The sequence below is a fragment of the Nycticebus coucang genome, chromosome 6, assembly GCF_027406575.1.
Source record: "Nycticebus coucang isolate mNycCou1 chromosome 6, mNycCou1.pri, whole genome shotgun sequence".
Taxonomy (NCBI): domain Eukaryota; kingdom Metazoa; phylum Chordata; class Mammalia; order Primates; family Lorisidae; genus Nycticebus; species Nycticebus coucang.
In genome coordinates this window covers 123145229-123167471 of record NC_069785.1, presented here as the reverse complement: position 1 = coordinate 123167471, position 22243 = coordinate 123145229, and the positions used below count along the sequence as shown (strand labels likewise).

The 22243-nt window shown below is 44.4% G+C and overlaps 1 protein-coding gene across 1 annotated transcript in view; it reads right to left on the bottom strand.

Annotated features, from left to right (window-relative positions):
* ARCN1 (archain 1) overlaps nucleotides 1–21593 on the bottom strand; it is a 39349-nt gene extending 17756 nt beyond the window's left edge. Inside the window, exons 1-2 of the mRNA XM_053593762.1 lie at nucleotides 21436–21593; nucleotides 2257–2520 (exon numbers count right to left, since the gene is read on the bottom strand). Coding sequence (XP_053449737.1) covers nucleotides 2257–2520; nucleotides 21436–21438 — 267 coding nt within the window. The 5' untranslated portion in view covers nucleotides 21439–21593. The remainder of the gene's footprint in view (nucleotides 1–2256; nucleotides 2521–21435) is intronic.
* Between the last annotated feature and the right edge of the window lie 650 nt (nucleotides 21594–22243).

The window sequence follows — 22243 nt, the reverse complement described above, 5'->3', positions numbered from 1 at the left end:
AGAATTTTATCAGCAACTATGTTTCCAAATTTTATCCTTTAAAGTATACAAATTTCAATAATCCTGCATCCCTTTCTTAGCTCCATCTAGTCTTTTTTTTTTGTAGTTTTTGGCTGGGGCTGGGTTTGAACCCGCCACCTCTGGCATATGGGACCGGCACCCTACCCCAAGCAATCCTCCCAACCTTAGCCTCTCCCAACTATCTCAGAGTACTAGCTACTATCAAGCCTAGCTCAGTCTTTTTATTTATTTATTTTTTTTGGTAGAGATAGTTTCACTTTACCCTCGGTAGAGTACCGTAGCATCACAGCTCACAGCAACCTCCAACTCCTGAGCTTAGGTGATTCTCTTGCCTCAGCCTCCTGAGTAGCTGGGATTATAGGTGACTACCACAATGCCCGGCTATTTTTTTCTTGCAGTTTGGCTGGGGCTGGGTTTGAACTTGTCACCCTCAGTATATGGGGCCAGCGCCCTATCCACTGAGCCACAGGTGCTGCCCAGTTTTTTTTTTTTTTTTTTTTTTTTTTGAGACAAAGTCTCACTATGTTGCCCTCGGTAGAGCACTATGACGTCACAGCTCACAGCAACCTCCAACTCTTGGGCTTAAGTGATTCTCTTGCCTCAGCCTCCCAAGTAGCTGGGACTACAAGCACCTACCACAACGCCAGGCTAATTTTTGTTGCAGTTGTCATTGTTGTTTAGCTGTCCCAGGTGGGTTCAAACCCGCCAGCCTCAGGGTATATGGCTGGCGCCATAACCACTGCACTACAGGCGCTGAGCCATCCCTTGGTCTTTATTTTAGGAGACTTTAGCGTAAGTCTTTGAGTTTGCATGTGTGTCTACATCAATGAAGTTTTGTTTTTTTTGTAGAGACAGAGTCTCACTTTATGGCCCTCGGTAGAGTGCCATGGCATCACACAGCTCACAGCAACCTCCAACTCCTGGGCTTAAGCAATTCTCTTGCCTCAGCCTCCCGAGTAGCTGGGACTACAGGCGCCCAGCTATTTTTTGGTTGCAGTTCAGCCGGGACTGGGTTTGAACCTACCACCCTCGGTATATGGGGCCGGCGCCTTACCAACTGAGCCACAGGCGCCGCCCTACATCAATTAAGTTTTATCTAAAGAACATCATTTAAAAAACATGACTGGGCTGGGCGCCTGTAGCTCGGTGGTTAGGGTGCTGACCACATGTTCCGGGGCTGGTGGGTTCAAATCTGGCGGAAGCCTGCTAAACAACAAAAAGAAAATAGCTGCGTGTTGTGGTGGGCACCTGTAGTCCCAGCTACTAGGAAGGCCAAAGCAAGAGAAATGCTTGAGCCAAGAGTTTGAGGTTGCTGTGAGCTGTGATGCCACAGCACTGTACTGAGGGTGACAAAGGAAGACTCCTTCTCAACAAAGAAAAAAAAAAAAAAGCTGGCTGGGCACAGTGGCTCACGCCTGTAATCCTAGCACTCTGGGAAGCCAAGTTAGGTGGAATGCTTGAGCTCAGGAGTTCGAGATCCCAACTCTACTAAAAATAGAAAAACTAACTGGGCTTAGTGGCACACACTTGTAGCCCCAGCTACTCAGGAGGCTGAGGCAAGAGGACTGCTCAAGCCCAAGAGTTTGAGATTTCTGTGAGCTATGATGCCACAGCACACTACCCAGGGCGACAGAGTGAGACTCTACCTCACAAACAAAACAAACGAACAACAACAAAAAAAAAACATGTGGCTGAACAAATGTCAGACCCCACAAGACAGATTAGAGTTACACTGCTTAAGAACTGGGAAATAGGGCGGCGCCTGTGGCTCAGTAAGAAGGGCTCCGGCCCCATGTGCCAATGGTGTTTGGTTCAAACCCAGCCCCGGACAAACTGCTACAAAAAAATTAGCTGGTCGTTGTGGCAGGTGCCTGTAGTCCCAGCTACTCAGGAGGCTAAGGCAAGAGAATCGCCTCAACCCAGGAGTTGGAGGTTGCTGTGAGCTGTGATGTCATTGCACTCTACCAAAGGTCATAAAGTGAGACTGGGTCTCTTAAAAAAAAAAAAAAGAACTGGGAAATAAAAGGGTAGTTCTCATATCCTCTTTTGGGATACTTACAGCCTAGAAAGACACCCAATGTTTGTTGTATGAATAAGAAGTAACAACTATAAGTTGCTGGGGTGGGGAAGTGGGAATCTGTGAACTGATAAGCATTAGCTGCTTGAGAGGAAAAACTAGCTTCACATACAAAAAACAAATAAAAAGTGGAACCAATATTATAGCAGGACTCTTACCACTCTTGAGAAGAGCCTCAAGGTCTCCAAATCTTCTAAAATGTTGCTGTTTTTGGTAGTGATCAGTACCATGTACAGTTTCTCCATGGGCTGGTAGACATATCTTACACTCTCTGTTTCAACAAATGTATGTTGTTTTCCAGTGTTCATGAGCTTTGGAAAAGCTGCTAATAAGCCCTCAATCCGAGTTCGAGTCATTTCCACAAACTGTCGAGAAACAATAGCCTTTCCTGCTTTTGTGCAGACCGCTGCTGCCAACAGCACCTGCCAGAAACATACGTACAAGTAAGTACTAATTATTTCTTCACATTTGTTTTCTCAACATCCACAGAATGAAACACTCAAGTTATTTAGTGACGTGACTACTTATTAGAACTCTAGCTTTCAAACTCTACTTCACTGTTCCTATGTCATTCATAAGACAAAGCTAAAGCAGAGGAAAATAAAGCTATTATTTCCACTTTTAAACAATATGCCTAAAGAAAAAGTTGGTAAGTTTTGGTAGCTCTGCATTTTTCCCCAAAAGTACACATACATTATTAGTCTATGGCTCAGAACTTGGTTGCTCTCTGATTTGGAAGACCCATAAAGAATAGCTTAGAACTTTTTTTCTTTTTTTCAAACAGAATCTCAAGCTGTCACCCTAGGTAGGGTGCTGTAGCATCACAGCTCACAGCAACCTCCAACTCTTGGGCTTAAGTGATTGTCTTGCCTCAGCCTTCGAAATAGCTGGGATACTAAGTCACCTGCCACAATGCCCGGCTATTTTTTGATTGTAGTTGTCATTGTTGTTTGGCAGGCCCAGGCTGGATTCGAACCCACCACCTCTGGTATATGTGGCTGGCTGGTGCCCAAGCTGCTGAGCTATTGGCACCAAGCCAGCTTAGAACTTCTAAAAGGAATAGAGATTTTTCCACAGCCAAAACAGAAGTGGGGTCAGGAAGATTAAAAATATTAAAGATGTGGGCGGCACCTGTGGCTCAGTCGGTAAGGCGCCGGCCCCATATACCGCAGTTGGCGGGTTCAAACCCAGCCCCGGCCAAACTGTAACAAAAAAATAGCCGGGCATTGTGGTGGGCGCCTGTAGTCCCAGCTACTCGGGAGGCTGAGGCAAGAGAATCGCTTCAGCCCAGGAGTTGGAGGTTGCTGTGTGATGCCACAGCACTCTACCGAGGGCCATAAAGTGAAACTCTGTCTCTACAAAAAAAAATAAATAAATAAAAATATTAAAGATGTAAGAAGCTCTGGCCTTTCATTTTTATCTAGCACATGAACCCAGTCTAATGAGTCTAAATTTATCTTCTGCTCCTTGACTAACTTTCCCATCCACACTATCCTACTCTCTGACATCCAATTTGTCAAATAAAAACATAAATGACAGGCAGCGCCTATGGCTCAGTGGGAAGGGCACCGGCCCCATATACCAAGGGTGGCAGGATTGAACCTGGCCCCAGTCCAGCTAAAACAGCAGTGGCAACTGCAACAAAAATAGCCAGGTGTTGTGGGGGGCACCTGTAGTCGCAGCTACTTGGGAGGCTGAGGCAAGAGAATTGCTTAAGCCCAAGAGCTGGAGGTTGTTGTGAGCTGTGATACCACAGCATTCTACCAAGAGTGACAAAATAAAACTGTCTCAAAAAAATAAAATAAAATAAATGACCCAATGTGTCACATAGAAATTTTTTGTGTTGTTATTGTTTTTTGAGACAGAGTCTTACTTTGTTGCCCACGGTAGAGTGCCGTGGCCTCATGTCTCACAGCAACTTCTAACTTTTGGGCTCATGAAATTCTCTTGCCTCAGCCTCCTGAGTAGCTGGGACTACAGGTGCCCATCATAACGCCTGGCTATTTTTAGAGATGAGGTCTTGCTCTAACTCAGGATGGTCTCAAACTGGTGAGCTCAGGCAATCCGCCCACCTCGGCCTTCCAAAGTACTGGGATTACAGGCGTGAGCCACCTCGCCCCGCTACATAGAAATGTTTTGACACTAGGCAATGATCAAGACCTAACAGCCTTCTTTTAGTGTCTAACATGTCACTAAACAAAACAAATATAGCTCTATCTAAATGAAGGAGACACCTCAAATGTCATTAGCAGGGAAGTAAGAAAATTAAGTGTTAACAGTTTCTTCAGTGAAGCAACCCAAGAGTTCACAAGCACAAGTAATGAAAAGACACCTGGGAAGCCTCAATGTTAGGACACAACCTCTGAAATATCAAAATCCTACTGGTCTGGCTTTTCAGCTTTATAGAAACCGGTCCCCTTACAGGTGAGCAGCCTGAAGAGAAAACAAGTTAGTCAATTCAAATAAATATTATAGTTTCAGTATCAATATAGTTTTATAACAATTATAAGAGAATACAATGTCCTTACATATCAAAAACAGGTAATTGTGGTATCTGGGAGACAATTACCATTTTGCCTTTTTTCAAGCAACAAGGTAAATCAATTTATACTGGAAAAGTACTTGATCTATAATTTGCACAAATCATTTCCCTCTATGACAGATTTTACTGACTGATTTATTTTCAATGAACGTGAGGCAAGTTTTCTCACATAAATTCTCAAGAGCTAATAGGGGAGGCCAGGCAGAGTGACTCACGCCTGTAATCCTAGTTCTCTGGGAGGCCAAGGCAGGTGGACTGCTTGAGCTCATGGATTCAAGACCAGCCTGAGAAAGAGTGAGACGCTGTCTCTAATAAAAATAGAAAAAAACTAAGGCAACAGCATCACTTGAGCCCAAGAGTTGGAGGTTGCTATGAGTTATGATGATGCTATGACACTCTACACAGGGAAACAACTTCAAAACTCTGTCTCAAAAAAAACAAAGAAAGGCTCAGCGCCTGTGGCTCAAGCAGCTAAGATGCTAGCCACATACACCTAAGCTGGCGGGTTCAAATCCAGCACGGCAAACAACGATGGCTACAACCATAAAATAACCGGGCATTATGGCAGGCGCCTGTCATCCCAGCTACTTGGGAGGCTGAGGCAAGAGAATCGCTTGAGCCCAGGAGTTGGAGGTTGCTGTGAGCTGTGATGCCACAGCACTCTACCCAGGGCGACAGTTTGAGGCTCTGTCTCAAAAATATAAATATGGGCATCTCTCATATAAGTGAGAGATCAGTTCCAGGACCCCTGCATGCACCAAAATTCATGCACACTCAAGTCCCAAAGTTGCCCCTGTGGAACCCACAGATATGGAAAGTCAGCCCTTTGCACAGGCACGTTTCAAATTCCTTACTACTGTATTTTCCATCAGTGTTTGATTTAAAAAAAATCCCGCTAGGTGGATCCTCACGGTTTGAATCAGTATTGCTCAAAGGTCAAGTATACTACCAACTGCTCCATTTTCCAAACAATAACCCGATTTTAGAAAGAAGTAGACATTGGCTCGGCACCTGTAGCTCAAACAGCCAGGGCACTAGCCACATACACAGGAGCTAGTGGGTTCAAATCCAGCCTGGGCCTGCCAAACAACAAGGACAACTATAACCAAAAAATAGCCGGGCATTGTGTTGGGCGCCTGTTCTTTCATAAAAAATTTACTGGTATTTAGAAAAACATGGTTGTTTTATTTTCATTTTAAGACAGAGTCCCACCATGTCACCCTTGGTATCACAGCTCACAGCAACCTCCAACTCTTGGGTTTAAGTGATTCTCTTGCCTCAGCCTCCCAAGTAGCTGAGACTACCAGTGCATTCCAGAATGCCCGGCTATTTTTTTTTTTTTTTTTTTTTTTTGCGGTTTTTGGCCAGGGCTGGACTTGAACCCGCCACCTCCGGCACATGGGGCCGGTGCCCTACTCCTTTGAGCCACAGGCTCTGCCCTGCCCGGCTATTTCTTGGTTGCAGTTATTGTTGTTTAGCTGGCCTGAGCTGGGTTTGAACCCGCCAGCCCTGGTGTTTTATTTATTTATTTTTTTTTTTGAGACAGAGTCTCAAGTATGTTGCCCTGGGTAGAGTGCTTTGACATCACAGGCCTAAGCCCAGGAGTTGGAGGTTGCTGTGAGCTGTGATGCCATAGCACTCTACCCAGGGCAACAGCTTGAGGCTGTCTCAAAAAAACAAAACAAACAAACAAACAAAAAAAAATATATATATACTTTTTTCTTTTTGGGGGAGGGGGTACAGTCTCACTCTGCCGCCCAAGCTAGAGCACATGGCTAGAGCAAGATGTCTCAGGCCAATAATCCCAGTACTTTAAGATGCTGAAGTGGGTGGATCACTTGAGCTCAGGAATCTAAGACCACCCTAAGTAAAAGTGAGATCTCATCAAAAAATTAGGCTTGGTGCCCATACCTCAGTGGTTAGGGCACCAGCCACATATACCAGGGCTGGCAGGTTCCAACCCTGCCCGGGCCTGCTAAACAACAACAGCTACAAATAAAAATAGCCAGGTGCTGGGGCAGGCACCTGTAGTCCCACCTACTTGGGAGGCTGAGAAAAGAGAATTGCTTAAGCCCAAGAGTTGGAGGTTGCTGTGAACTGTGACGCCACCGCACTCCACCAAGGACGACATAGTGAGAATCTGCCTGAAAAAAAAAAAGGCTTGGCGCCTGTGGCTCAAGTGGCTAAGGCACTAGCCTCATACACCTGAGCTGGCGGGTTCAAATCCAGCCCAGGCCTGCCAAACAATGACAGCTGCAACCAAAAAATAGCCAGGCGTTGTGGCAGGCACCTGTAGTCCCAGCTACATGGGAGGTGGAGGCAAGAGAATCACTTGAGCCCAGTAGTTGGAGGTTGCTGTGAGCTGTGATGCCACAGCACTCTACCCAGGGTGACAGCTTGAGGCTCTGTCTCAAAAAAAAAAAAAAAAAAAAAAAAAAAAAAAAAACAACTTTTTTTTTTTTTAATTAGCAGGGCATCTTGGCAGGCACCTGTAGTCCCAGCCATTTGGGGGGAGGGGAAGCTGAGGCAGAAGGATTGCTTAAATCTAGGACTCTGAAGTTGCGGTCAGCTAGGCTGATGCCATGATAGTCTAACCCAGGCAAAGAAGAAAAAAGAAAAAATGGAAAAATAAATAAAGATGTAGCCCTAGTACTGATGATGATATCTGTAAAAAATCTGGATAGGCCAGGTGTAATCTTAGCACTCTGGGAGGCTGAGGTTGGTGGATCACTTGAGCTCAGGCATTCGAGACCAACCTGAGCAAGAGTAAGATCCTGTCTACTAAAAACTAGAAAAATGGCCAGGCGTGGTGGCTCACACCTGTAATCCTAACACTCCGGGAGGCCAAGACCATGGATCGCTTGAGAGTGAGTTGCATCTCTACTAAAAATAAAAATCTAAGGCAAGAGGATCGCCTGAGTCCAAGAGTTGGAGGTTGCTGTGAACTCGTGAGCTTGCGGAGGCATTTTACCCAGGGCAAAAGAGTGAGACTCTGTCTTTTTTTTTTTTTCAAATTTTTTTTTTTTGGTAGAGACAGAGTTTCACTTTATTGCCCTTGGTAGAGTGCCGTGGCATCACACAGCTCACAGCAACCTCCAACTCCTGGGCTTAGGCGATTCTCCTGCCTCAGCCTCCCGAGAAGTTGGGACTACAGGCGCCCGCCACAACACCCAGCTATTTTTTTTGTTGTTGTTGCAGTTTGGCCGGGGCTGGGTTTGAACCCGCCACCCTCGGCATATGGGGCCAGCGCCCTGCTCACTGAGCCACAGGCGCCGCCCGAGACTCTGTCTTAATTAAAAAAAAAAAAAAAAAAAAGCTGGACACAGTGGTTAACACCTGTAATCCTAGCATTCCAAGACTGAGGTGGGTGGAACGGCTGACCTCAGGAGTTAGAGACCAACCTAAACAAAGCCAAGACCCTGTCTCTACAAATAGAAAAACTAGACGGACATTGTGACAGGCACCTGTAGTCCCAGCTACTTGGGAGGCTGAGACAAGAGGATGGCTTGAGCCTAAGAGTTTGAGGTTGTTGTGAGCTGTGATGCCACAGCACTCTACCCAGGGCAAAATAGTAAGACTCTGTCTAAAAAAAAAACAAACAGAAAAACTGAGGCAAAAGGATCCCTTGAGCCCAAGAGTTGGATTTTGCTGTGAGCTATGATGACACAGCACTCTACCTAGGGCAACAGCTTGAGACTATCTCAAAAAAAAAAAAAAAATCACTTCATGTAACGAGAAACATTATTAATAAATAGGAGCATATTGTAATTTTTTTTTTGGAGACATTCTCACTCAGTTGCCGTGGGGTTGAGTGCCATGAGCTCACAGAAACGTCCAACTCTTGGGCTCAAGTGATTCTCTTGCCTCAGCCTCCCAAGTAGCTGGAACTACTGGTGCCTGCCACAATAACCAGCTATTTTTAGAGACAGGGTCTCACTCTTCCACAGGCTGGTCTTGAACTCCTGAGCTAAAGCACGGCCTCCCAGAGTGCTGGGATTATAGGAATGAGCCACCACACCTGGCCTTGTATTTTGTTGTTGTTGTTGAGACAGAGTCTCACTATGTCACCCTGGTTAGAGTGCTATGGCATCATCATAGTTTACAGCAACCTCAAACTCTCGGGCTCAAGCGATCCTCTTGCCTCAGCTTCCAGAGTAGCTCGAACTATACAGGTGACCACCACAATGACCAGCTAGTTTTTCAATTTTTGTGTAGAGACGGGTCTCACTCTTGCTCAGGGTGGTCTGGAACTCCTGAGCTCAAGCAATCCACCAGCCTTACTCTCCCAAAGTGCTAGAATTACAGGCGTGAGCCACCGTGCCTAGCCAATAAATAGGAGTATACTGTAAATGTAGTAACTTGTAGAGCCCCACTCCACCCCAAAGGTTGAAAATTACAGACCTAGGATGTTTTGGTCCCCCACATTAGAATTTCATTAGGTTTTGTTTTGTTTGAAACAGATTTTCACTATGTTTCTCTGGCTAGAGTGCTATGGTGTCATAGCTCACAGCAACTATAAGGTTTTGAAGGAATAAGATAAATCAAATGGATACCTAAAGAAAGGATAACGAAGAACAAAATTTCAGGCAATATGCTGTATTTAATATAAAGACCATATCTAACAATAAGCCTGTTAGAAATAATGCTTGTAAGCTCAAGGGTAGTTCTTAAGAGTTTCAGCTCTTAAGAAACACTCCCACATTATACAGATAGAATTTACGTAAAAATTAACATCAAGAGTAACATGAAGGGAAATACTTTGCTTTATTGACTGAGCATGCTCAAGACAAGTTATAAATTCTGGCTTTATTACTTTATTTTTTGAGATAGAGACTCACTTTGTTGCCCCTGATAAGAGTGCCATGGTGTTATAGCTCACAGCAACCTCAAACACTTGGACTCAACTGATTCTCTTGCCTCAGCATCTTGTCTCTATTCTCTTCCTCCTCTGAATTTCCACAGCACTTTATCAGTGACTTTCTTAATGTTACTTAACACATTTTGCCTTCTGTCATGGTTATTTGTTTGTGTCTTGTTCTTTTTTTTTTTTTTTTTTTGTAGAGACAGTCTCTCACTTTATAGCCCTCGGTAGAGTGCCGTGGCCTCACACAGCTTACAGCAACCTCCAACTCCTGGGCTTACACGATTCTCTTGCCTCAGCCTCCCGAGCAGCTGGGACTACAGGCGCCCGCCACAATGCCTGGCTATTTTTTGGTTGCAGTTTGGCCGGGGCTGGGTTTGAACCCGTCACCCTCGGCATATGGGGCTGGCGCCTTACCGACTGAGCCACAGGCGCCACCCTGTTTGTGTCTTATTCTTATTAAGCTTCCTGTGAGGAGAATGCCAATCTGTTTTCTCTTAATTCTCCATGTCATATACGAGGTGTTCAATAATTAATTATTCAGCTAATTATTTTTTTATTAAATCATAGTTGTGTACATTAATGCAATCATGGAGTACAATGTGCTGGTTTTATATACAATTTGAAATATTTTCATCAAACTGGTTAACAGCGTCTTCATGGCATTTTCTTAGTTATTGTGTTAAGACATTTGTATTCTACATTTAGTAAATTTCACATGTACCCTATTCAGTTAACTCTTAAAATAACATAGCTAAAATAGAGATGGCCAGGCCAGGCATGGTGGCTCACGCCTGTAATCCTAGCACATGGGAGGCTGAGGTGGGTGGACTGCCTAAGCTCATAGGTTCAAGACCAGCCTGAGCAAGAGCGAGACCTCATCTCTAAAAATAGCCGAATGTTGTGGCAGGCGCCTGTAGTCCCAGCTACTTGGGAGGCTGAGGCAAGAGGATCCCTTGAAGTTTGAGGTTGCTGTGAGCTATGACAGCACAGCACTCTACCAAGGGAGACAAAGCAAGACTCTGTCTCAAAAAAAAAAAAAAAAAAAAAAAAGACGACAGGAACACTAGGGTAAAATAGGAGGTTTCAAGCAAGAAAACTCTAGTACTCTACCTGAGCCATTCCATTATCCAGACACAAGCTAAATAAGGCTCCCAAAGTAGGACCAAAACTGCCCACACTAAGTATGGCATAAACCTCAAAACACCCAGGACACCAGAAATCACAGGTTCTATGAAGCTGACACAGGTCCCTATTCACTGTATTAGTTACTAACATGGCTAGAAAGTATGGTCACCTTTAAATGTGATAAATTTATCCTATCCTAAATTAACATTCATCTTCTTAAATGACTTGAAATAATAAATCTTCTCGGGTGGCGCCTGTGGCTCAAGGAGTAGGGCGCCGGTCCCATATGCCAGAGGTGGTGGGTTCAAACCCAGCCCTGGCCAAAAACCACAAAAAATAAAAAAATAAATCTTCTCTTCATCAATGTTTTACAATACTTAACAGTTTTTAAAAAGGTAAGTTAACAATTTTTCCTGTAGCAATTTGATCTGATTTGCTTTGGGAAAGAATGAATAAATACAATTCTCTACAATTTTTTTTTTTTTTTAACATTTTGGGGAAAGAAGATTTTAGATCTAGAAGGAATTTTCAAGGACTCTTGACTGTTTCAGAAATGTAAAAACCAAGGGCCCAGAAGTTAAATGATCTCTCAGGGACTGTTAAAGAAAAAAATAAATTCCCCATTAAGTTGAGTTTTCTCAAACAATTTTTCTCTTAATAATACTTACTTAATACTATAGGTGAGTATAGTATCATTTATTTTAGGGATTAAACAACTCTTCCCCTACCCAGATTTAACTACATGGATCATTACATGCCCTAAGTAAAGAAACTTAGAGAATTAGGTTTCTGTCTTGCCTCTGCCACTGATTATGACCTTGGATAAGTTCTTAACACTTAATGAAATATCCCTAAAATAGGTGGTTTGTTTATATGAAATCCAAAGTGCTCTATGTCTTTAAGATTCTGTAAGCCTAAGCATATGAAAATTTACAGTAACACTTTCTGGAAGGATGTATGGAGAAACCTCAAAGCACTCAAGCTAGACCTCCCATTTGATCCTGCAATCCTATTACTGGGCATCTACCCAGAAGGAAAAAAATCCTTTTATCATAAGGACACTTGTACTAGACTGTTTATTGCAGCTCAATTTACAATCACCAAAGTGTGGAAACAGCCTAAATGCCCACCAACCCAGGAATGGATTAACAAGCTGTGGTATTGGGCGGCGCCTGTGGCTCAACGGGTAGGGCGCCGGTCCCATATGCTGGAGGTGGCGGGTTCAAGCCCAGCCCCGGCCAAAAATAAAAAAAAAAAAAAATTAATAAAAAAAAAAAAAAACAAGCTGTGGTATATGTATAACATGGAATACTATTCAGCTATTAAAAGAAATGGAGACTTTGCATCCTTTGTATTAACCTGGATGGATGTGGAAGACATTATTCTTAGTAAAGCATCACAAGGATGGAGAAACATGAATCCTATGTACTCAATTTTGATATGAGGACAATTACAATTCAAGGTCATGGGGGGGGGGAGAAAAGCAGAGAGAGGGAAGGAGGGAAGGGGTGGGGCCTTGGTGTGTGCCACATCTTCTGGGGGCAAGACACGATTGCAAGAGGGACTTTACCTAACAAATGCAATCAGCGTAACCTGGCTTATTGTACCCTCAATGAATCCCCAACAATAAAAATAAATAAATAACAACAACAACAAAAAAGAAAATTTACAGTAACAGAAAATGCCTAATACTTTTATTTCATGCTTACTGCTCCAGTATTAACCACTTTGGAACCATTATTTTATATATATATATATGTTTTGTTTTGTTTTTTTGAGACAGAGTTTCACTATGTTGCCCTCAGTAGAGTGCCATGGTGTCACAGCTCACAGCTCACAGCAACCTCAAACTCCAAGGCTTAAGCGACTCTCTTGCCTCAGCTTCCCAAGTAGCTGGGATTACAGGTGCCTGCCACAACGCCTGGCTATTTTTTGTTGCATTTGTCATTGTTGTTTTAGCTGACCTGGGCCAGGTTCGAACCCACCAGCCTCAGTGTATGTGGCCAGCGCTGTAACACTGTGCTATGGGTGCTGTGCTGGAACCATTATTTTATATTAACACTAAGCTGCTAGAAGATAAAATGCCTAACCAAAACAAACTGTGTATACAATAGAGATCCAGGGTGGCGCCTGTGGCTCAGTGAGTAAGGCGCCAGCCCCATATACCGAGGGTGGCGAGTTCAAACCCAGCCCCGGCCAAACTGCAACAAAAAAATAGCCGGGCATTGTGGCGGGTGCCTGTAGGCCCAGCTGCTCGGGAGGCTGAGGCAGGAGAATGGCGGAAGCCCAAGAGTTAGAGGTTGCTGTGAGCCGTGTGATGTCATGGCACACTACCCGAGGGCAGTACAGTGAGACTCTGTCTCTACAAAAAAGAAAAAATAGAGATCCAAGAATTATAGGTAGTAATTCAGCATAAACACACACAACTCTCTTTTTGTTTTATTATTCTTTGAGACAGAGTCTCACTATGTCACCCTAGGTAGAGTGCTGTGGTCCTCCCAAGTAGCTGGGACTACAGGCATCCACCACAATGTATGGCAATTTTTTGTTATTGTTGTTGTTATCATTGTTGTTTTTAGCAGCCCGGGCCAGGTTCAAAACTGCCAGCTTCAGTGTATGCGGCCAAAGCAGTAACCACTGTGCAATGGGCACCAAGCCCACAACTTTCTTAAAAAGAAAAAAGCCAATGGCTGGGCACCCATAGCTTAGTGGTTAGGGCACCGGCCACATACACCAAGGAAGGCCCAGGCCTGCTAAAACAACGACAACTACAACCAAAAAAAAAAAAAAAAAAAAAAAAAGTAGCCAGACACCTGTAGTCCCAGATACTTGGGAGGCTGAGGCAAGAGAAATCACTTAAGCCCAAGAGTTGGAGGTTGCTGTGAGCTGTGATGCCACAGCGCTCTACAGAGGGCAACATGAGACTCTGTCTCAAACAAACAAAAAAAAAAAACCCCAAGATTCCAGCATTACAGTAGAACGTCTGTAAGTTAACCACCTGACTTTAACAAACTGATTAACATACATAGCATACATAGGTGGTCAACAAAAGAACTAGGCCTACTGTACTTATATATACATGTGATGCATGTCCGGTCTATGAAAATTAGGTAAATTTAAGAAGATGGTCAAAAAAAAAAAAAAAAAAGAAGATGGTCAATGTAGGCAGGTGGTCAACTATGGAAGTTTTACTGTATAGTTGTTTTTATCCTTTATAACTCACTATAATATTTTATATAGAGTATATATACACACATATGAGTCACAGTCATATTAAGGCTGCAAGTTTCTATAACCTATCACAGAGGACTACTTTGTCTTTATAATTTACACGAAATAATTAAAGTTAAAATCAGAGGGAAGATTATAATAAAATCTAGACCACATACAAAACCTAAAACTTGAAAAGCAGTTTACTCTATGAAGGGATTTTTTTTTTTGCAGTTTTTGGCTGGGGCCAGGTTTGAACCCACCACCTCCGTTATATGGGGCGCCCTACTCCTTTGAGCCACAGGCACCACCCTCTATGAAGGTTTTAAGTCCATCATAATTCTGTTCTTTTTTTTCTTTTCTTTCTTTCTTTTTTTTTTCTGAGACAGTCTCTTTGCTGCCCTCGGTAGAGTGCCGTGGTGTCATAACTTACAGCAATCTCAACCAGCAACCTGGGCTCAAGCAATTCTCTTGTCTCAGTCTCCCAAGTAGCTGGGACTAAAGGCACTCATCATATAACGCCTGGCTATTTTTTAGAGACGGGGTCTTGCACTTGCTCAGGATGGTCTTGAATCTCTCAGCTCAAGTAATCCACCTGCCTCAGCCTCCCAGAGTGCTTGGATTGCAGGTGTGAGCCACTGGTGCCCAGCCTTCACATTTCTGTTCTTTTTTTTTTTTTTTTTTTTTTGAGACAGAGTCTCATGCTGTCACCCTGGGTAGAGTGCTATAGCATCATAGCTCACAGCAACCTCCAACTCTTGGGCTCAAGCGATCCTCTTGCCTCAGTTTTTCTATTTTTAGTAGAGTTACATTCTCCCTTATTGCTCAGGCTGGTCTCCAACTCATGAGCTCGAGCAATCCACCCACCTTGGCCTCTCAGAATGCTAGAATTGGGCGGCGCCTGTGGCTCAGTCGGTAGGGCGCCGGCCCCATGTACCGAGGGTGGCGGGTTCAAACCCGGCCCCGGCCAAACTGCAACCAAAAAATAGCCGGGCGTTGTGGTGGGCGCCTGTAGTCCCAGCTACTCGGGAGGCTGAGGCAAGAGAATCCCTTAAGCCCAGGAGTTGGAGATTGCTGTGAGCTGTGTGAGGCCATGGCACTCTACCGAGGGCCATAAAGTGAGACTCTGTCTCTACCAAAAAAAAAAAAAAAAAAAAAAGAATGCTAGAATTACAGGTGTGAGCCCCCTCCCCCAGTCCACATTTCTGTTCTTAAACAAAAGTTTGTAGAGAATCAAAAGCCATCATTTAGCGGGGTGTTGTGGCTGGCGCCTGTAGTCCCAGCTGCTCGGGAGGCTGAGGCAAGAGAATCACGTAAGCCCAAGAGTTAGAGGTTGCTGTGAGCCATGCGACGCCACGGCACTCTACCCGAGGGCGGTACAGTGAGACTCTGTCTCCACAAAAAAAAAAAAAAAATAGCCATCATTATCAGTTTCTACAGGATCTTCCTATATGAAGACATAAGTAGGTAACAAATAAATTGAAACTCAAAAAAAAAAAAAAATTTTTTTTTTTGTGATAGTCTCACTTTATCACCCCAGATAGAGTGCTGTGCCTTCAGAGCTCACAGCAATAGTGATCACCTTGCCTCAGCTTCCTGAATACCTGAGACTACAGGCACCTGCCACAACACTGGGCTACCAGCTATTTTTTTTTTTTTTTTTAAGAGACGGGATCTCAGGCGGCGCCTGTGGCTCAGTGAGTAGGGCGCCGGCCCCATACGCCGAGGGTGGTGGGTTCAAACCCAGCCCCGGCCAAACTGCAACAACAACAACAAAAAAAAAAATAGCCAGGCGTTGTGGCGGGCGCCTGCAGTCCCAGCTACTCGGGAGGCTGAGGCAAGAGAATCACATAAGCCCAAGAGCTGGAGGTTGCTGTGAGCCGTGTGACACCACAGCACTCTACCGAGGGCAGTAAAGTGAGACTCTGTCTCTACAAAAAAAAAAAAGAGATGGGATCTCGCTCTTGCTAAGGCTGGTCTCAAAACTCATGAGCTCAGGCGATCCAACTGCCTTGGCCTCCCAGTGTGCTATGATTTACAGGCATGAGCCACCACATTCAGCCTTGGAAACTCAAAAGTTGTTTTCATTCATCACTGTCCTCTCAAACAATCAAAGAAGAGATAACAAAGAATAAATAACTGTGCAGCTGCTATGTTGTATATAAAAAAGGAAAAAATAACGAACAATAATAATCCCCTAATTGGGACTCTTAGGATTTCAGTTTTGGGCGGCACCTGTGGCTCAGTGAGTAGGGCGCCGGCCCCATATACTGAGGGTGATGGGTTCAAACCCAGCCTCAGGCAAACTGCAACAAAAAAATAGCTGGGTGTTGTGGCAGGCACCACCTGCTAGTCAGGAGGCTGAGGCAAGAGAATCGCCTAAGCCCAAGAGCTGGAGGTTGCTGTGAGCTGTGATGCCACAGCATGCTACTGAGGGTGACAAAGTGAGACTCTGTCTCTAAAAAAAGAAAAAAAACGATTTCAGTTTCTCCTCCATCATGTGAGATTAACCACCCAAGCCCAAATCTAGCCTTCTTATAACTAATGATTTTTTTTTTTTAATACAGAGTTTTACTACGTCGCCCTCAATAGAGTGCTGTTCAGTCACAGCTCGCAGCAACCTCAAACTCTTGGGCTTAAGCAATTCTCTTGCCTCAGCCTCCCAATTAGCTAGGACAACAGGCACTAGCCACAATGCCCAGCTATTTTTTGTTGCAGTTGTCATTGTTGTTTAGCTGATCCAGGCGAGGTTTGAATCCACCAGCCTCATGTATGTGGCTGGCACGGTAACCACTGTGCTACAGGCACTGAGCCATACCTAATGACTTTTGAGAACTGAATTTACTGAGTTCACTTATATTTAACGTAGATACCACAGTAAAGTTTACTCACTAAACTTACCATTAAATGAGAAAAGAACAGAGTTCTACAGATAAGCAAAGATTTTATGTACGAGTGCCTTTATGAGACTTAATATAAAGTTTATTCAATTATAAATTTAATAAGAAAAAGAACTGAACATAATGATATCTGACAAATGTTAAGACTATGTTCTTATCAATTTGCATAATACTAGAAAAAAGATTAAATGGGTCTATAATCCCAGCAACTCAAGTGTAACACTTGAGGACAGGAATTTAAGGCCAAAGTGCGCTGCTATGATTGTGAATAGCCACTGACAGCATCTAGACAGCATCAACATAATGAGACCCTATCTCTTAAAAAATAAAACAAAATAAAAAGATGCATTCCTTTGTACTTTAAGTCACCATAAGCCATTTGTTTTTGCATTTGTTCATTTATTTATCTACTGGGGTTTTGCAGTCTAGAACATTTTGTACTTAATGTATGCTTTTTATTTTTCTGCAGTTTTTGGCCGGGGCTGGGTTTGAACCCACCACCTCCAGTATATCGGGCCAGTGCCCTACTCCTTTGAGCCACAGGTGCAACCCCTATACCTAATTTAATAACTAAATTTTTTTCAAAAATCCAACGTTTATGTACTGATATCTACAACTTACTCAGGTGTGTGTGTATCTCTCTCTACACACATACACACACACACACACACACACACACACGGTGGCCGTAAGTTCACATGCAATTTACAATAGTATTGCACAAGAACTTTATGGCCACTGTGTGTATATGCATGTTTGTGTATATGTCTGTGTGTGTGAGAGCAACTTTTTTTTTTTTAATGGAGAGAGTCTTGCTCTGTTGCCTAGGCTCATGGGGTCAGCCTAGCTCACAGCAACCTCAAACTCCTGGGTTCAAGTGATCCTCTTACCTCAGCCTCTTGAGTACCTAAAGGTGCCAGTGACAATGCCTGGCTAATTTTTTTTATTTTTAGTAGAGTTGGGGGGGGGGGGAGTCTCACTCTTGTTCAGGCTGGTCTCAAGCTCCTAAGCTCAACGAATCCGCCAGCCTCCCTCAGTGGTAGACTTATGGCCTCCTAGAGTGCTAGGATTACAGGCATAAGCCACCACACCTGGCCCATATACATATTTTTTAAGAGACAGGGTCTCACTCTGTCACCCAAGCTGGAGTGCAAGGATGCAATCATAGTTTACAGCAGTCACAAACTCCTAACTCAAGAGATCCTCCCAACTTTGTCTTCGACTATAACTACAGGCATGTGCCATGAAATGTATTTTTTAAAAAGATGGAAAGAAGGACTGGTGGCTCACACCTGTAATCCTAGTTATCCCAGAGGGTCACATGAGGCCAGGAGTTCAAGACCAGTTTGGGCAACACAGCAAAACCCTCATCTCTACAAAAAATTCTAAAAGTTAGCAGCTAATGTGTGCACAACATTACCTCAATACTGAAGTTCCTTGTGGAATTTTTTTTTTTTTAAGTTTTTGGAAATTTTATGTCCAATACAGAAGTTTTAGGAGGCAAGCCTGACTGATGCAATTTATATAAATGAGGTTGAAAAAAACCTTTCAGGGCGGCGCCTGTGGCTCAGTGAGTAGGGCGCCGGCCCCATATACGGAGGGTGGTGGGTTCAAACCCAGCCCTGGCGAACTGCAACAAAAAAATAGCCGGGCATTGTGGCGGGCGCCTGTAGTCCCAGCTGCTCGGGAGGCTGAGGCAAGAGAATCACATAAGCCCAAGAGCTGGAGGTTGCTGTGAGCTGTGTGACGCCATGGCACTCTACCGAGGGAAGTAAAGTGAGACTCTATCTCTACAAAAAAAAAAAAAAAAAAAAAGAAAGAAAAAACCTTTCAGTGGTTTAAAGCCCAAGCATGAATTCTCCCATTATTATAGCCCAAAGGGCTTCTTGGGAGGCTGAGGCAGGAGGATGGCTTTAGCCCAGGAGTTAGAGGTTACAATGAGCTATGATTAGTATACTGCACTCATGCCTGGGCAACAGAACAAGATCCTGTCTCTTTTTTTGTTGCCCTGAGTAGATGCCCTAGCGTCACAGATCACAGCAACCTCAAACTCTCGGTTTAAGTGATTCTCTTGCCTCAGCCTCCCAAGTAGCTAGGACTACAGGTACCCACCACAACTCCTGGCTATTTTTAGATACCAGGTCTTGCTCTTTGCTCAGGCTGGTCTAGAACTTGTAAGCTCAGGCAATCCACCCACCTCGACCTCACAGAGTGCTGGGATTACAGGCTTTAGCCACAAGCCTGGCCAAGATCCTATCTCTTAAAAAAAAAAAAAAAAAAAAATGGAGAAAAGATGGATGATTAGTTGTATGACAAAATAAGTATGCTAAAATGTTAATGATTATTCACTATAAAGTTCTTTCAACTTTTCCAGATGCTTGAAAATTTTTAATAAACTGTTGAGAAAAAACAAACTTTTAGAAGTTTTGGGGCGGCGCCTGTGGCTCAGCTGGTGGGGCGCAGGCCCCATATACCGAGGTGGTGGGTTCAAACCCGGCCCCGGCTGAACTGCAACCAAAAAAAAATAGCTGGGCATGGTGGCGGGCGCCTGTAGTCCCAGCTACTTGGGAGGCTGAGGCAAGAGAATCACTTGGGCCCAGGAGTTGGAGGCGGCTGTGAGCTGTGTGATGCCATGGCACCCTACTGAGGGCCATAAAGTGAGACTCTGTCTCTACAAAAAAAAAAAAAAAAAAAGAAATTTTTCTCTCTCCTTGTTTTCTCCGGAATTTGCAAGCCATTTGTATGTATTCTTAATTTCTGACAATACAGTTATTTTCATAAGTTCAAAAAAAAAAAAAAAAAGAAGTTTTGATACAACTTTTATTTTTTTATTTTTATTTTTTTTTTGAGACAGAGTCACACTATGTTGCCCACGGTAGAGTCCCGTGGCATCACAGCTCACAGCAACCTCCAACTCTTGGGCTTAAGCGATTCTATTGCCTCAGCCTCCCAAGTAGCTGGGACTACAGGCGCCCGCCACAATACCCAGCTATTTTTTGGTTGCAGTGTCATTGTAGTTTAGCAAATCTGGGCCGGGCTTGAACCCACCAGCCTCAGTGTATGTGCCCAGCACCCTACTCACTGAGCTATAGGCACCACCAGGAAAACAGAGTTTCAAAATCACTACCCCAATCCGGAGCTTCCTAGTACAATTAAAAAAAAAAAAGAAAAAGTTTTTGGAAATTTTATGTCCAACCCAAAAGTTTTAGGAAGCAAGCCTGACTGATGTAATTTATGCAACTGAGGTTGAAAAAAACCCTTCAGGGCGGCGCCTGTGGCTCAGTCGGTAGGGCGCCGGCTCCGTATGCCGAGGGTGGCGGGTTCAAACCCGGCCCAGGCCAAACTGCAACCAAGAAATAGCCGGGCGTTGTGGTGGGCGCCTGTAGTCCCAGCTGCTTGGGAGGCTGAGGCAAGAGAATCTCTTAAGCCCAGGAGTTGGAGGTTGCTGTGAGCTGTGCGAGGAGACGGCACTCTACCGAGGGCCATGGGATGAGACTCTGTCTCTACAAAAAAAAAAAGAAAAAAACCCTTCAGTGATTTAAAGCCTAAACGTGAATCCTCTCACTGTCCACGTTCTCATCTTAAGGGCTGTCAATAGAACTTAAGACTGGCACCAAATTACACTGTCGTCATCTCATGGGTATGTAAGAAGATGCTTTAAATGAAATTATTGACCAAAAAAAAAGAAAAAAAAGAACAGAACATCCTTCAAAAGATTAAAGGGTACAGGTGCACTAAAAAATGAATTACTAGTTCGTCTAAACCTGAAGAATTTCTTCTATTTCATTGAGTATCTACAAATCTCAGTGATAAAGCAACATTTAGTGGAGTCAGCAGTTCTGACTTCCCCATCTTCACCACATTACTTTATTCTATCTCTGTAACAGATGAGTACACAAAAATAATGTATCTGACAGCAAGTAACAGGTCCCATAATATAACCCACCCCTCCTACTCCACCTCCTGTGAGACATCTCATCAGGATATGCCACATGCACACTTTACTGCACTTGAACAGTAAGTTCCTTGAAGAAAGAAACTCTGTCTTCGCATAACTCGTGCACATTTTCCCAATGCTACATACACATCCTACACTCAACCACACTGACAAACGGACACATCTAAGTCATACAGAAGTGCCGGGAGGTTTCAGGGACACTTGGGTCCTATAAATTAGTACTAGAAGTTACTCCTCGTTCTATGGCTTTATTTCCCCCTTTCGAACAAACAAAAGAAAAATTCTTGAACACCAATGGATTTGGATTTCAACTATCAACCGCCAACCAAACACTAGGGTTGGGAGCAGAAAAACGGGAACCTCCTGAGAGAGGCCCAGCCTAAGCGCCGGGGAACCTGCTGGACGTCAGCGTCAAGGTCCGCAGAGCGGGGCCCACACGGCAGCCGGGACAAGGTTCGCGCAGAGCAAAAACCCCGGGCCGTCCCAGTAGGAAAGGGAGTCCAGCCGGTCGGGAACACGCGGAGATGGGCACCGGGGAACAGTAGTCAGCGCCCTCGTAGCCCCCCGGCAGCTGGGCAGAGGGTCGGGGAGGCCACACTGCTCCCGGAGCCCGAAGAGAAACACCCGGCTCTGGACCCTCGGGGCGGGGCTCCTCGGGTCCCAGTACCAGGCCGGCTCGCAGCGAGGCGGGGAGCGGAGCTCGGACCGCGGGAGTTCGCGTCCTGGCTCGAATCTTACCATGGTGAGGACGGTGGTGGGGCGCGCCCACGCTCCGGCTCCACTGGGGTTAGGGCTAGGGTCAGGGGAAGGGGAGCACCGGTCGCTCTGGACCCGCTGCCCCCCTGACAGGAGTAGCTGCCGCTTCGCCTCTTGCCAAGATGGCGGTCCCGAGCCACGTCGTCAACCGGAAACGGCGTGGGTCAAAGGGCAATGGGCGGGGCCATTGGCCAATGGAAGGGGGCAATTGTGGGTACTGGGTTGCTGCTCAGGCTTTGTACAGGTGTGGCTGGGGGTTCGGACCCCAGCTGTGGAACCTCATATCGCTGTTTTTGCACTGTCACCATTTATTTTGCGTTACCTCTTACAATTTATAAAGTAGCTCTCACAGCCACTATCATTTAATATAAGAAATAACCCGCTTGCATAAAGGACGAGTATCCAGAATATATGAAGAACGGTTACAACTCAGCAATAAAAGACACGATATTCCAATTTAAAAATGGGCAAAGGGCAAGTGAGGTGGCACAAGCCTGGAGTCCCAGCTACTTGGGAGGCTGAGGTAGTAGGATGGCTTGAGCCCAGGAGTTTGAGGTTACTGTGAGCTATGATGCCAGAGTACTCTATTGAGGGCAACAAAGTGAGACTCTGTCTCAAAAAAAAAAAAAAAAAGAAATAAAAAAGAGTCTGGAGTTAGAGATGAAGATATTAAAACTGCTGTATTGTATACTTTAAAAGGGTAAATTTTTATGATTTGTAAATTATAGCATTAAAAAATGTACAGGAAGCAAGGCAGTTATTGTGCTTATGTCTATTTTGTATGAAGAAA